Source organism: Bubalus bubalis, chromosome 1 (genome assembly GCF_019923935.1).
Source record: "Bubalus bubalis isolate 160015118507 breed Murrah chromosome 1, NDDB_SH_1, whole genome shotgun sequence".
NCBI lineage: Eukaryota > Metazoa > Chordata > Mammalia > Artiodactyla > Bovidae > Bubalus > Bubalus bubalis.
The window spans coordinates 175,712,311-175,727,917 of NC_059157.1; the positions used below are offsets into that span (position 1 = coordinate 175,712,311).

The window sequence follows — 15,607 nt, forward strand, 5'->3', positions numbered from 1 at the left end:
AGGACCAAAACCCTCCTCAGGCTGGGAATGGACACATGCCTCCTGCCCAGCACCCAGGGAGGTCAGTGCCAGGGGCAGGTCCAGGGCAGCACTAGCCCCACCACAGGTGGCAAGGTCCTGGGACTTCTCTGTCAGCTCTCCAGCAGGATCAGTGGTCAGTCCCTGCTTTCCCAAGCCTCGCCTCCAAGCTCCTCCTGTGGCAGGGGAATCGCCTCCCCCACCAACCACCTCACCATCTTCCCCTCACGCTCTAGGGCAGGCATCCTTGGCTTTCCCTCAGATTCTAGTGAAGCCAAGAGACAGGTGGCGTGTCCCTACGTTTCAGACATGGGGGAGGAGGGGAAGAAGGTGGCGCACTGGAAATGCAGAGCATCTGTGCAGGTGGTCATCTGCTAAGCTCCGGGCTTGAGTCCAGCGGGTGCTGGTGGGGGAGTGGCATACAGAAAGAGAAGAGGAGAGGACGGAGGGGGAGCCCTGGGAGTGTGCACCTGTCAGTGGGAAAGGGGGCTGCAGACGGCTGCAGAGGCTCCCGGAAGCCACAGTTATCCTAGGGTCCTAGCTCTGTCTCTGAAATGCAGTCACTTCCCAGCCTCTAAATCATCAAGAATCCCGGGTTTTGAAAGTCAGTCCACATCATCTTCTAATGTTTCCTACTGTTCTAGATATTTGGAAAACAGACTCCTTTTTAGAAGTTGCATGCTTTTTTCTTGGCTTTTATTAGCATGTGTTAAAAATCATATTATCCAAACACTACCAGAAGAACATGTATTGTTCTGCATAAAGTGCTTAAGGAAAAAAAATGCAACTTATTAAATTGGACATTCTTTTCTAGTTCATAAATTTTGGGTTACAATCAGGGCACAAAAGGAGAAACAGAATGCAGTATTAGAGAGAGCGAGAAGCTTAGTTAAGAACTTGGGTGGAGATACAAGCCCACATTCCATTCCCCCCACTTCCTTGCAGACAGAACACTGCATCTGCATAAAGCAGCAAACAGCTTTGTTTTAATAAATACATTTTCCTTCATTCAAATCAGAAAAGTTAATTATCATAAAGCACTTTTCCTCTGACCATCTGTTTATAGCCACAGGCAAGATTTATCCACAGAGTTTAAGTGTCAAAGTGTCATTTCATTGGGCTTTCAGCTTTCTAATGCTATCTGGGTTCAAGATTGTCTCAGCAATTCATTACTGGTTTATTATATTTACCTGGTACTTAAAAATACCAATTCTATAGTGTTTTGTGTTACAAATGCCAACCAAGGATATTTTCTCAGTACTAGAAATGTCAGTGAGTGGGCCTAAATAAGGCTTTTACCCTCAGAACACTCCATTTTCTTTAAACTGGCTTCTGCACATTAGCACTCTGATGGTTGCACAAAACCCAAGTCCCTGTTGGGACAGATTTTAAAATCATTAATGTTCTGAAAGAAAAAATACAACTTGGAAATCTCTGTGTTTGAATCTTGGGTGGTCATGTTGAGAACAGAAAAAAAAATGGCATTAAATACATTTTAAAAACATTCATTTGCAATCAAACATATTTAAATCTTCCAAGGAAGGAGCAAGTTGGTGATGGAGTGGCTGCACCACCGGCAGCTCCGTCAGGAATGGCAGGCAGGTTTGGGAGCCCATCAGGTGCACAAACTCAGGGCAAGCTTCTGAGCATAGACCCTGCTTCCTGGCCACGATGCCTCTGAACTTCTTATAGCCAAGGGAAAAGACAGGTTGGTTGTACCTTCAAACAGTCAGGAGTAATCATGTTGAGTTCACCTTGAAGCTGACCCAGAAGTTGGAGCAGGTACCAAGCTAAGGGCTGCCAAAGGGCAAAGCAGTCCTGACTGGAAAAAGCTGTCATCTTCGGTCCTCCCAAGGGGACCCCTTTCCCTTCTCTCAAACTTCAGTGCTTTGGGCTTCATGCAGGAAAAGATCTTAGCCACATCATTTACTAAAATTTCCATCTCACTTTACGAAAGCACACTGAATAGCAGTCCTGAGTGACAAGTATATAGAATTTGCTGAGTACAGCCGAGAGAAAAACAGCTTTCTAAACTATTCTGTTCTCTGCTTCTTCCTACAGATGCGTCTGTAGGACATTCTTTAGTTTCACAGTGATATATGCTGTTTCAGGAAGCACAAGGTGATTGGACGTTGTTTCCAGGAAGCGGTGACCTACTTCCGCTGGAGCACAAGTTTCCATGACTGGATCTAAATCCTGCCATCTATTGCTACACCAGTGACAGGGTTTAGGGCAGCTGGGAGGCTCCTGGTGCCCAGTTCCTGCCGAGCGGAGTCCACCAGTCGTGGCTGGGTTTCACTATCAGTAGTTACCTTTCCCTTTGATGTCTGTATTTGTCGCCTCACTCCACTCCAACCTGTCCATCTGACTTGGAAGCCTGAGAGCTTATTGAATTAGTCTGAAAAGAGGCTCTGTACCTGCTGATATTGACGGCAGTAAGATGCTAGCTTACTATTTTGCACAGCACCATATATCATGCCTGTTACTCAGGCCAACTATAGCCAACCTTTTCTTTTTAATTTTTTTTTCTTTTCTTTTTTTTTTTTTTTTTTATAAAGAAAATCTATGTAAGTTGAGGTTCAGAAATGCATATATTTTTTTACTTACAAATATTCATCTGACCAAAGTTCAACATAACCTTTATGGAACACTTAACAATTGTTTTGTTTTTAAAATAACATTTCATTCAAACTGTATATAATTCAGTAAATTTTTTTTTTTTTAATACAGCAAGCAATGCTTAAACCCTGGAAAATCTGTAGAAAAGAGATTTTCACACAAAATAAGAAAAGAAAACTCTGAGGTATCCCTCACACATACACATTCATTCATTCTGACCTTCATCCACACACGCGTACACACACACACATCTGTGTGTGTGCGCAGACATACATCCATTCTCACTCACAAAGTGGCTGCAGCATAGGCAAAAAACTGTAGGTCCAAAGGAAAATAATTGATTGTTCTAATAAAGAGTCCAGGTAGCTCAGAAAGAAACAAAACAAAACACAATAGTCCTCTGAGGAAATTACTACCTCAAAAAAATGTTCTCAAGATGAATTTGAGATCTAAGCCTACCAAATTGCTTTTGCAAAACAGCTCCCTGCAGTCCAAGGTGACTTGTGCAAATAGAAGGAATCAAATGAGGCTAGTTCCTGTACTTCCTTTATCAAGGATGTGGGATGCCCGCAGGTGCCCCGGGTGTTCTCATCACGCCAGGTACTGCTGCAGTGCCGTCTTTGCCCTGGAATCACAGAGTTCCTGTTAGCTATCATCTCAGAAGTGTAATCAAGGCTCAAAGATGGCAGCTGGGAAAGTAAAAAAATAGGTTCCCCCAAGGGAACTGGGGTGAGCCCAGCGGAGTGCCTACTATATAAGGGACAAAGATCTGTGGTCAGCACACACTGCAAACTCATGCTGGCTACATCCCCTTCCTGTAGTCCTGCTCTTGTCCTTACAGCTGCTGCAACTCACAGACATGCTATAGTTCTCCTCTGTCAAACCTGACCTAGGCAGGGGTGAGTAGGTGCTGATTAGAAAGTGCATGGGAGGGGCCAAGAGCTCATGGGATGAGTCTGTTGCATGGCTCAAAACTGTGGGAGGTAGGTTACGATTTTATCCTGTCCTTCACATCATGCCTGATGACACTGACTGATGTGGGTTGTTATGGTGACTGGGGAAGGTAGCTAGTTGAAGAAGAAACTGTGTGTGCAATGTAGGCCATGCCTTAACCTGTCCCAAAGAAGTGCCCTCCTTTGGCCTGGGACTGAGAAGGCCTCCTTTACTCTCCCATCATGCGCTTGGTGAAAGCTGCACCTGTGGAAGTCAGGTTTTAGCAATGGTCTCTTTCCCCTTCTAAGTTACGGGAAGAAAAGGCTAAAATTTTCTGTTACTATTAGCTACATACCAAAGCAGACAGGGCATGCAAAAAGCTGGACTTAAGCACAGTTTCTTTGGTGGTGTAATGGATACAATCTATAGTCTTAAAAGGAATCAGCTCAGGGATACTCCTGCAATTATTTAAGACTCTATAAAGATGATAATTGCAAGCAGTCCAATCCATTAGAACAGAAAGCTCCATAAAAACCGTTCCAAGTTATGAGCGAGTTGGGTTCTATGAGGTCGTTTTCCTAGGAAACAGTTTCTGAATAATGCCATAGGCTACCTCTCATTGGCCATAACTTCACAAACCCGAGGCCCTCTGAGCCTGGGGTGGAGAGGTCTAGTTGGCAATAACTCCACATCTGTTAAGTGTCTGAAAGTCAAAAGGTCACACAGCCTTGAATACAGAAAGAAACTTAGAGATGTTGCTGTTAGGTCACAGACTGTGCCATGGTGGGAATGTCTACATGAGGGTCTTGATCAAAATTCTGCATTACTCTTAAAACTGCCAAATCAGACTCCTTGTGGATCTTTCCAAGGGTTTGGCTATATTGGACCTCAAAGACTGTGCCCCCGTGATCTTTCTGCTACCTATGACTATCTACAGAGCCTTTCCAATGGATGGCTTTAAGGCAAGGTCACCTTTCCTTAAATGGACTGAGGTAGAGTAGCTTGGACCTTGATTCTTTTCATGGGGTTTAAGAAATGCTGAAAACATATGTGCCATGCAGATTTTGGGAAACAATACTGCTGCTGCTGCTGCTGCTAAGTCACTTCAGTCGTGTCCGACTCTGTGCGACCCCAGAGATGGCAGCCCACCAGGCTCCCCCGTCCCGGGGATTCTCCAGGCAAGAATACTGGAGTGGGTTGCCATTTCCTTCTCCAAGTAATGTTAGGCCAGAACTTAAACCTACCTCACTTCGTGCTGGTGAGGTCTCTTTTCAGGTCGTTCCAGAGAGGGTTTTAAGCAGAACTATTTTAATTTCTGAACAAACACAAGAAAAAACCCTGGGAACAGCCTGGCTTTTGGCCAGAAGAGATGGGCTGACAGAGTCTGTTACTGCTGCTGTGGAGGTGGAGGTTCCCGCTCTCAAGGTGGAGCTCAAATCCCGCCTTCAGCATGCGCCGCCCTGACTTCAGTGTGCCTTCGACAGGACACTCATCTGAGCAGCAGTTTGGGGATCTGTTTTCTTTAACCCAGTGGATAGCAAGCTTCAGGAAGGCAGGAGCCCAGCTCTGTGTGCTCTATCTGGCCCAGCCATTTACTCGAGGAGCCATTAAACGAGTTCCTTCCCTGGAGCAGATAAGCAAGCTGACAGCCATGACACAGTGTGGTGTGTCCTCTGGGCGCTATGGGAGCACAGAGGGGTCCCTAGCAAAGTCTGGGGGCCAGGGTGGACAATGGATCTGGCAAGACTTTTCCACAGAGGTGATAACCTGATTTGAAGGATGGATGGTCACTGTCCAAGCGTTCTCTGCCTTTGCTTTTAGGACACCTATGTGCCCAGGTCTCTGCCTCTCCCAGTGGTTGTTCTTTCTGACCTTTTGCTGGACATTTTTCATTCTCTTCTAAATGCTGGGGTGGAGGTGGGGTATCCCAGTCCATAGTCCTTAGCCTTCTGTCTTCTCTCCTCTTGTTTATTCTCCCTAGGTGACTCCAGGCAGCTCCATGGTTGATATACTATCCCAATTCATATCTTCAGCCCCTCTCCTCTGAGTCCCTTGGACGGCTAAAAGCATCCAAAAGCTGGCACACCAAATGACAACTCTTGATTCTCCAAGACTTGATTATCCTTCTCTTCTTCTTGGCATCTTGGCAAATGACCTTCTTGGTAGACCTCTCTTCAGTTGCTCAGGCTAAAACTCTAGGCATTTTCCTTTCCTCTCTTTAATATCCTACATCGAATCCATGAGCAAATCTGTTGGCTCTGCCTTTATATTAAATCTTGAATCCAACTACTTCTCAATACTCCCATCACTACCTCCCTCCCTTCTCACCTAACACAACTGCAACAGCCTTGACTGGTCTCCCCGCTTCCATTCCTGCCCTACTGCGAACCATTCTCCACAAAGCCACCAGAACCAGCTTCTAAAAATTCACAATACTATCTCTTCCATTCAAAACCCTCCAATGACCTCCTATTAAACTGAATAAAAGCCAAAGTTCATGCTACAGGCTCAAGGCTCTTACTGCCTCCCTGCGTCTACTTCTTCTCACTCTCCCGCCCATTTATTTTTCCCCATTCCACTGGTCTTCTTGCTGTTTCTTGAATGCTCAAGCTCACTCCTGCCTCAGGACCTTGAACCCCCTGTCCCCTTTGTCTGGAATACTATTCTTCTAAACATCTGCTGGGCAGACCCTCTCATTTCACCGAGGTCTTAGATCAAATAATGTCACATCCTCAGAGAAGCTTTTACTGACTAATCTATATGACAAGAAACTTTCTTACTTTCCATCCCTTCATTTTGGTTATACCTTCAGTACCTCTCACTATCTGTGATCACATTACATATTCATTTGCTTATTGTCTGTCTTCTGTACTAGAATGTTAGTTCCACGAGGGCAAAGACTTCATCAATTTTATTCACCCTTATATCTTTGATGCCTGAAGCAATGCTTGGAAGAGGTCAGTATTAAAAAAAAAAAGTACTTGTTGAATGAATGGGAAGTCAGAGGAGAGAGGCCTGGGATGGCAAATCTGGTGGAACAGAATGTGTAAACACATGAAGGTGTGATCCTATAGAGGGCAGGTGTGGCTGCAGCACAGAGTAGGCATGGGGGCAGGGGGGCATGAGGAAGGCAGGGCCAGACCACGGAGCACTCTGAGACCTGCTCAAGAGTCTGCAGGATGAAAGTGAGCTGGAATGTGGAGGCTGTATTATAAGTGTTCACAGCCAGAAAAAACATTCTTGGCTATCTAGAGGTTAGAGGGGTCTCAGACTGTACTCTCGCCTCCTCTAGTAAATGGTGAGCTCACTAAGGACAGGGACTCCCTCCTGGTCACGGCTGCAGCCCCAGCAGCCAGGCTGGGCTGGCACAAGGCAGGCACTTAGTGAGGTTCTGAGCTAATGAATGCTTTTATAATTGGTCCTCATTTCTGCTCTCCAAAAGGCCACATGCTTTTCTATTCTAAAGATCAAAAGACTGAAAGGGAATGGCCTTAGGATCCTTTCTAGATTCCCATGACGGTGGTCCAGGCTCACATTCATTCACAGTGAGATGAAAATCTTTAATAATCTGCCAATTATTGGTTTATCTCTTACTCAGATGTCACACAGTTGGCTCACAGATTACTAAAAAGGGAAGCCAAGAATCTAAAAGACTTTTGAGTTTGACCCTGTGGCTTACTAAGCAATTTAAACTCTTTCAACAAGAGAATTCAACACCACAAAGCAAGGACCTTTAACGTTGATACTCACTTGTCACAAAGATTTGAATCTGGTGACTGACTCAGTTTGTGTAGAATATCTACGATGCCCATGTCTCGTAATTTATCCTGGCGTTCTTGTGAGCCTGAGAGATGAAAGCTAGCAGGTTACTGGGAATATTACCCAGGCCATTGCTCTCTTTAATGTACAGCCAACAGTCTGGAGCCTTACCAGTGTTCTTGCCCCCTCCATCCCCCCCAAACCAGCTCCCCCAGTGTAACCCAATCTCCTCATGCTGGGATTCTCTAACAGTGTTCTAACTGGTCTCTTGGCCTCTTGGACCCTGCTCTCTAGGTTCTGCTGCTGGATCAGTTTCTCCACAGACCACAGGGTCAAGGCCAGAGTCTTCAGCTGGGCACAAGGTCCTGCCATCAGGCCTCATTTTCATCATTTTTTTTTCTGGACAGACTTAGCCAGGCTCTTCCTACTCCAAACCAGTCTCATTTCCCACCCCCTCTATTCCCACCCACTCTCCTCTGATTTCCCAGCACTTCCTGCTGCCTCTCAGACCATGGCACCTCCAACTCCACATTGCTTTGTCCCATCTTCCAACTAGATTAGGACCTCCTTGAGGGCAGCTTGTTTCCCTGGCATCTGGGCCCGCAAGTGGTCTCTTGGCCCACACACTGAACCCAGCTCCTCCTCTTTCTGCTTTGTTCTGGACCCACTGCAAAGTGTTAATTCCTCCAGATTCTCTCCTCCTCACTGAGGCGCTCACAGTGACTCACTCATGCACTGACCTCCTTGAGACTCAGTGAACCAGAATCTCCAGGGGTGGTGCGCAGAAATCTGCATTTTACAAAGTCCCTCAGGTGATGCTCATGCAGCCAATCCAACACTGAGGCCCACTGCGCTCCTCACTACCTTGGCTGTTCATTGGAATCACATGGGGAATTTTAAAAACCCACTTATGCCTGGAGCCCGCCCCAGGGATTCTGACTTAACTGGCTGATTCGAATGCACAGTCAAGGTGGAGCGCTGTAGAGGCCTGCTCACACTCACCGCCTCGCCAGGCACGGTGTAGTTCTCCCTTCTCACCAGCCACCCTCTTCTCCACCGAGCTTACCTGCCTGTGGTCCTTCCGTGTGCTCCCCCTGCACACAGTGAAAGATCAGCCCTCCCGCCCACCCTCACCTCTCATCTTCTTCAAGTGCATCTCACCATCCTCCTCCTCAGCTCTCAAGGGCAAGGGCTGTCACTTCTCTAGGGTCTCCTCCAATCCCCACGCTCAGTACTCCGGAACAGTGCTGACTCCAAGGTAGGGACTCCATGTTAGCTAGGCCAGCAGATTCTCATTCATACCTAGGAGACTTTGTTGGGTGCTTGGGGCCCAATGAGTGGTGCCTCTACCCAGGATTTTGAGGCAGTTGATGCCATTCCTGTTTGACACCTTCTTCTCCATAATTTTTTTTCAGAACAAATCTCACCAATCTCTTACCTTCCTCTTCATTCCATACGAGGTTTGATATACAAAACATAGCGGCAAGTTGCAACTTGACATGTGAATGACCCTATTTGATGCAGAAACAGAAAAAAAAAAAAAAAAAAAAGGAGGTACTCTCATTTGAGGTAATTTTTGTAACATACCACAGACAATTCCAATGAGGCAGGGGCCTCAAATCCAAATGTCTTAAGGGGTACAAAGTTAGTGCTAATGGGTGAACAGGTTGGGCTAAAGACAACAGAGAGTGGTGGGAAATCTGGTACACTGGGGAGTGAAGGCTTGCCAGGACTCCATACTCAAATTTTAGAGACCCTGGGGCTGGCCAAACAAAACACCTCAAGGGCCACGGGAGCAGTCTGCAAAACTCAACCCATACACACAGGAACACTGGCCTAGGACAAGTCTATGCTTCTGACTATTCTCTGTCTACATCAGGAAGCGTTCAGGGCCAATAAACTGGATGGATGTGCACTTAATATTTATCCCTTTGGCTACTGATTATCTGATTCAAATTGCTCGTTTCTTTAGGAACAGCATAAAAAACTTGACTGAGTCTCTACTATTATTAAGGAGTCTCCTTATTCTTCTAAAACACAGTCTCATTTATTTCTCTTAATAATGTACTGAAAGTACAACCATTTTTGCTTGTTATTGTTTATCCATATAGAGTGCTTTTTCTTAAATGAAAGAGGACCCTAAACATCTTTACAGATGATTTTTTTGGCTGCACCATGTGGTATGTGGGATGTTAGTTCCCTGCCCGGAGGTCAGATCTGCAACCTGCACTGAACACATGGAGTCCTAACCACTGGTAACCACTGGACCGCCAGGGAAGTTCATACAGGTGATTTTTCAATTGGTCAATTAAAAAAATAAAGTTCTCAGTACACTTAAATAACTCATGCATATCTGGAAAAAAACATGACATAATATATGCTCAACAGTTTCTTGAAGGCTAGGACAGACTCTTCTTGCCACATAAAACTGTATCTGAACTAAGCAGAGACAAAGGATATGGTTTCCTTCATTAGAATTCTATGGCTGGTGATTCTTTTTCCTTCCTACCTGCCAAGGCTTTTACACAGCTGTCCAGTTTGGGCTCCACTAAGACAAAACAGAATAAAATGCACCATCTACTCCCAGCATCAGGCCATGAATGAGTATTTGTTGAATAAACAAACTTATTTATATTGCAACACTAAGTATTTACATCCAGCATTCACTCAATGAATTTTTTTTGAGAAAACAAATTGCTTGATAGAGAAAACTGAAGGGTGAAGTTTTCACTAATTTTAAGTGAAACGTACAGAAAAGATCTCTTTAAAGGAGGCAATACTTATGCAGAGGAAGAATAAAAAATAGGAAGGTGCCAGGTATACAAAGATCAAGAGGCACCAAGAAGAAGGAAAAGTTACTGAAAGGGTTTGAGGTAAGAAGAAATTGTAAAGCTGTGCATATTGAGAAGGAAAAGCAGAGTAAAATGTGGAGAAGCAGGCATGGCTAACTGTGGGCCCCTGTAGGCCAGAGTAAGGATGGATTTCACTGAGTCGACAGGAAGCCCTGAAGGATTTAAGCAGTGGAGGGACAACATCTGATTTACATTTTTAGAAGATCATGCAGGCTGAAGGGATTGGAATGACAGTGCAGAGGTGTCTAGGAGGCTATCATGGTCCACAGGGCATGAGTAGCTGTGGCCTGAACTAGGGTGAGGGTTGTGGTCACAGAAAAAAGTCAACAGCATACAGATCGGTCTTGGGGAAGGCTAACAGGACCTACTGACAAACCGGATTAATGAGGTGAAGGAGCTGGAGAAATCAAAATTGACTCCTAGAGGTGAGCAACAGGGTAGATGGCAGTGCCACTGTACCAAGACAGAAAAGGTCAGGAGAGGGAAATTCAGGGTTAGGGGAAATACTTAAGAACTGATTTTTAAGCATCAATGTCAAGAGGCTTCAGACAGCCACATGGAGATGCAGAGGAGGCAGGAGGATATGTGAGTCCTGAGCTCTGACGAGAGGTCTAGGCTGGAGGTGTACCCTCCATGTGGGCCTTGGATCTTGCTCCCCTCATGAAGAAAGAACCAGCATTTGTAAAACTGTAGACACCATCGGAGTAGCTTCTTGTCAAGGCTTTTGAAGGCCATGTTGTGTTTTGCATTGCTTGGTATCAATGTAAATACTATAATGACTATAATACTATAATGTCAGTGTAAAAACTATAATGACTAATCTATCAGAACTGACTACTGAACTGGAGCCCAGAAACCAAACAAAGAACAGAGATGACAGTCAAAGCCATGGGAGTGGATGAGGTTCCCTAAACCAATGGTTCTCAACTCTGGTCAAACATAAGAACCACCTGGGAGTTGGTTAAAAAAAACACTGATGCCCAGGCTACACCCCAGAACTATTAAATAAATCAGAATCTCGTGAGGAAAGGGGCCAAACAACAGTCTTTGCAAGCTCCCTCCGCTATGCAACAGAGGCACTGAAACATCAATCTCAGGACCATACGAGGAAGAAAAGAGAAGAGGGTCCAGGGCTAAGAAGGGAGGCATAATGTCATGGAAACCAGGGGAAAAGAATGTTTCCAGGAGGAGGAAACAGCCAGCTGAGTTGAAATCTGCTGTGAATGAGGTAAGATGAGGAAAGAAAACTAGCCCTTGGACTTGGCATCATGGAATCAATGGTGACATTAACCAGAACAGTTTGAGTTGAGCAATGGGGGCAGAGGCCAGATGAAGTGGGTTAGAGAGTGAATTTAGAGGTGAGGAAGGAGGGAGCACATTCAGAAGATGCTCTTGAGAAGTCTGGCTCTGAACAGCAGCAGAGAGACAGGTGTCCTCGATGGGCGTGGGAAGTCCAGAGAAACCTTTAAAAGATTATGGCGATCCTACATGGATCTGGTATTGGAAAGGTAGTGGAGTTCCTGGTTGAAGTTGTACTTTTCTATTCATCGAACACTTACCAAGCATATACTTAAAGGCTAGGCACTCTACAGGTGATAGATATACAATTATACACAGAACTGACACAATTATTGCCCTCGTGAAGCTTATGCTCAGTAGGTTCACTAACAAACAACTATAAGGGGTGATAATTGAGCTAAGTGCTCTGAAGGGAATAGGATGCAGTAACAAAGAATAACCTGCGCAGACAAGAGTCCAGAAGGAAGTGTCAGCTGAGCTAAGATCCAACAGGTGAGAAGGAACCCCATGAAGGAATGGAGAGCAGAGTGCTCCAGGCAAAGGCGCGGGCATGTGTGATGGTCCTGAGGAAGGAAAGAACTTGCACGGCCTCTCTGAAGAACCCAAGGAGGCCACGCTAGTGAACAAAGGTATGAGGGGAAAGAAAGGAGCTGGGGGCACAGATGAGCCAGGTCATGCAGGACTTCACAGGCAGCAAAAGGTGGGGGGAGGATGGATTTTATTCAAGGTGTAATAGGCAACCACTGAAGGACTTTGGCTTCTATTTCCTTCATAAAAAAAAAGGTGAAGTCGCCCCCAGGAGTGATGAAGGAAAGAGAAGGTGAGGTCTAAACCATGAGAAGGTAAGAGCCTATTCTTGTGGAGGATGGAGGTGCCAGCATGCTGGAGAAGCAGAGGGGACACTAAGCAGTTCTGAGTGCACATGTGGGTGTGCATTTAACAAGAAACCAGTCCGTCTGGTTTTGTGCCTTTCTCTATAGTAGTTAACTCCACCATGCAGACAAAGAAAAGACAGGTTCATCCACAGTTAGGGTTTCCCTAGGAGACACTGCGGAGAAGGCAACAGCACCCCATTCCAGTACTCTTGCCTGGAAAATCCCATGGACAGAGGAGCCTGGTAGGCTGCAGTCCACGGGGTCGCTAAGAGTCAGACACGACTGAGCGACTTCACTTTCACTTTCCACTTTCATGCATCGGAGAAGGAAATGGCAACCCACTCCAGTGTTCTTGCCTGGAGAATCCCAGGGACGGGGGAGCCTGATGGGCTACCGTCTATGGGGTTGCACAGAGTCAGACATGACTGAAGCGACTTAGCAGCAGCAGCAGCAGGAGACACTGACAGAATGAAGAGAGGAAGCATGTCTAACTTCCAGATTTTGGCAAGGGGCAGTTTCTGGTGATGACAAGATCCCGGTAAGGCTTTGGCAGTACATAGCTGAGGTGTCTACAGGTAGGTAGCAGATTATGATTGAAAACAAACTGGTCAAAGAATAAGAGCCAGAGGTACCAGAGACTAGAGGGTTCATCTGCACAGGATTGAAGCTTTGAGAGGGAAGACAGGATTAGGGGCGCTGAGAGAAGGCCAAGGGCCCAAGTTCTTCACTGCATAAGAAGGCTGCAATCAGGTGACAGGGTGAAAAATGGGGTGATGAGTGAGAACACTGCCCAGTGGTACAAGCCTCAAGGGCTTGGTGTTGTTTCAGTTTTCAGGATGGAAGAGGATTTCTGGGATTGGTTACAGAGGACTGTATCCTTTGTTTAATTTCTGCACAATTTGTTTCGAGCTAGCAGCGCTACCTGTCCTCGCCTTCTAATGTGCAGCTAGTGTAGAGTCATGCAAGGGACAAAGGCCTACCATATAATACTTGATTTTCTGCAGGATGTCATCATTGGTCATAATAAGTTCTTTTGCTGTTGTCCCATCTGCTATGTTGGCTAAGATGCACAGTGTCTGGAAAAGAACAAAGGGCGGGAGGAGGTCAGGAAAGTTCTGAAGTCCCCAGACTCAAGCTCTTTCAAGAACCTGGGCAATTTCCCACCTGCAGTACATGTTCCTGATTCTCACATGTTCCCCTGTGAATGCCCTGATTTCTTATCCCCTAACATCACTGCCTAGAAAAGTAACCACACCTAAAAAAGTCTGCCTTAGGTAGACGAGAACCCAAATGCTTCAGAGGCTTCTTTCTAGGCATAAGCCATCACTGCTAGGCAAAGGCAGCCACGGTCATGTTATCACATAAATCAAAGGGAAAATGTAATTTATTATTTTCTTGAAATTTTCATTTTTAAGAGGCACTCTTACTACTAACCCACAAGGTTTCTTCAAAGCAGTAGTCTCTTGAGTAGAAGCTTTGTAGGTGTTATAATTCCTCCTACGCCTCCTTCTAGATGCTACTTATTTCCAAGCCCATGACCTTCTAGATAAAGACCTGACCCTGTCCATTAGCCTCATGAGATGAGGACCTCTTGACTTTTTGGAACCCTACAAGAGGAACAGAAAGGGAAGCACAATGTGTGCAGGAGCTGGTCCAGGTTGGCCTAATGTGCAGGGTGGAGGGAGCCTGTGCCAGCTGGCACTCTTGAGGACAGTGCCCACCTTGGTACTGGAAGAAGAGCCTGCTCTTGTCAGCTGTTACATTCTCACAGCCAAACCAGCAGGTAGCAGGCATTAAGGTAAAGGTGAAGGGCCTGTGGCAGGAATACTGAGCCAGTGCCAGCCCCAGCAATTCCACAAACACTGGCCGAGCACCTGTAATGTGCCTGAACTCCGCCCACTCCACTGGGCAACAGGCTGAGATAGGAACAGGACACACTCCCTAACTCCAAAGGCAAACACACAGTTACATTTCACTGTGGTGCAACTGAGGTGAAAACAGAACTGAGAAAGCACCAAGTCCATCCGTGTGACAACACAAAGGCAGGGAAGGGCCAGGGAAGGTTTCTTGCAGGAAGTGACACCAAGTCCACGAGCACAGTGAGGAGTCACTCAAAGAAAAGGGACCAGAGGCGGGGACGGGATCTGAATTCAAATATATTTTCTCCAATTTTAACCTTTTTCTTTGCTAGACTTTAGTTTGTTAAGCTTACAGGTTATAGCTAATTGAAGAGGATGTTTTCTTCCTATGGCCCAAACCCTCAAATATCTTAAAGGGTATATGGTCTTATTTTTCCTGGGTTAACAACACCACAGTGATTAGACTGTTAAGGAGTGAGTACTGAGGTTGTCCCTAGGATACAGGAAACAGAAAATGGACCATTTATGATCCAAGGCACTGGGGGACTATTATTCCAGGGTGCTTAGATCATAATGAGGAGACCCTGATATGCCCCACAAGTGGGAGAGAGATGACCTGAGGAAGATGTCAGATTTCAGTGACCTGAAATCTGGTACATGGTGTGTCTGTCAGAAGTGTTGACAGGCACAACATCCTTGAATTTTTCAGGACTGAGGAGACAGCAAAGAGGAAAAACAGGATTGGACTCTTGACTATGGACAAGAATTTAGACTCACCTAGGGAAGAACTACCTCTCTCTTACCTACTAGGACAAGGGATAGAAGGGAGGATTTCATGAAACAGCCCTCAGAATAGACTAGGCCAGCAAGATAGGCAAGTGATTCCCTTTCTTGCAGGTTAGAATACACCCATGCATCCTCAGGCTTGTCCAGCATGGCAGAGTGAGCTACAGTTCTGCTCTCAAGCCCGCACACTCCTACTGTGAGTATTCTGATGGAGACAAGAAACCAAATCTTAAAGAGACTAAGTTAGTTCTTGGGCCAAGCCTATTTAACACATGAGCTAGGGAGCAGAGATAAAAGCAACACACACACACACATACAAGCTTTCATGTGAACAACTGGAAATCAATGATACAGAGTAGTAATCGGCAAATTATGGACTGTAGGCGGAATCCAACCCAACCCAATACCTGTTTTGGTAAATAAAGTTTTACTGGAAGACAGCCACATCTACTTGCTTACATAATGTTTATACCTGAATTCAGGTTACAATATCGCAGTTAAGAAGTTGCTACAGAGACTGTATAGCCTGCCAACTTAAAATATTTACCTTGCCCTTTGTAGAAACAGTGTGCTAAACCCCTGAAATGAATAATGCAGTTTTAGTATG

At 45.6% G+C, this 15,607-nt stretch overlaps 1 protein-coding gene across 14 annotated transcripts in view; it reads right to left on the reverse strand.

Moving 5' to 3' along the window:
• Positions 1 to 682: 682 nt before the first annotated feature.
• Positions 683 to 15,607, reverse strand: part of ARMC8 (armadillo repeat containing 8) — a 110,338-nt gene continuing 95,413 nt past the window's right edge. For 7 of the 14 annotated variants that reach the window (XM_025291181.3, XM_025291158.2, XM_025291169.3 and 4 more), the window contains 4 exons: positions 13,336 to 13,431; positions 8,768 to 8,840; positions 7,321 to 7,414; positions 6,001 to 6,599 (listed from right to left, as the gene is read on the reverse strand). In XM_025291181.3, the coding sequence (XP_025146966.1) occupies positions 6,482 to 6,599; positions 7,321 to 7,414; positions 8,768 to 8,840; positions 13,336 to 13,431 (381 nt within the window). In that variant the 3' untranslated portion in view covers positions 6,001 to 6,481. Of the gene's footprint in view, positions 3,263 to 6,000; positions 7,415 to 8,490; positions 8,841 to 13,335; positions 13,432 to 15,607 lie in introns of those variants that run through there. The other 7 variants (XM_025291192.2, XM_025291186.2, XM_006049402.4 and 4 more) reach the window with 4 other exon arrangements.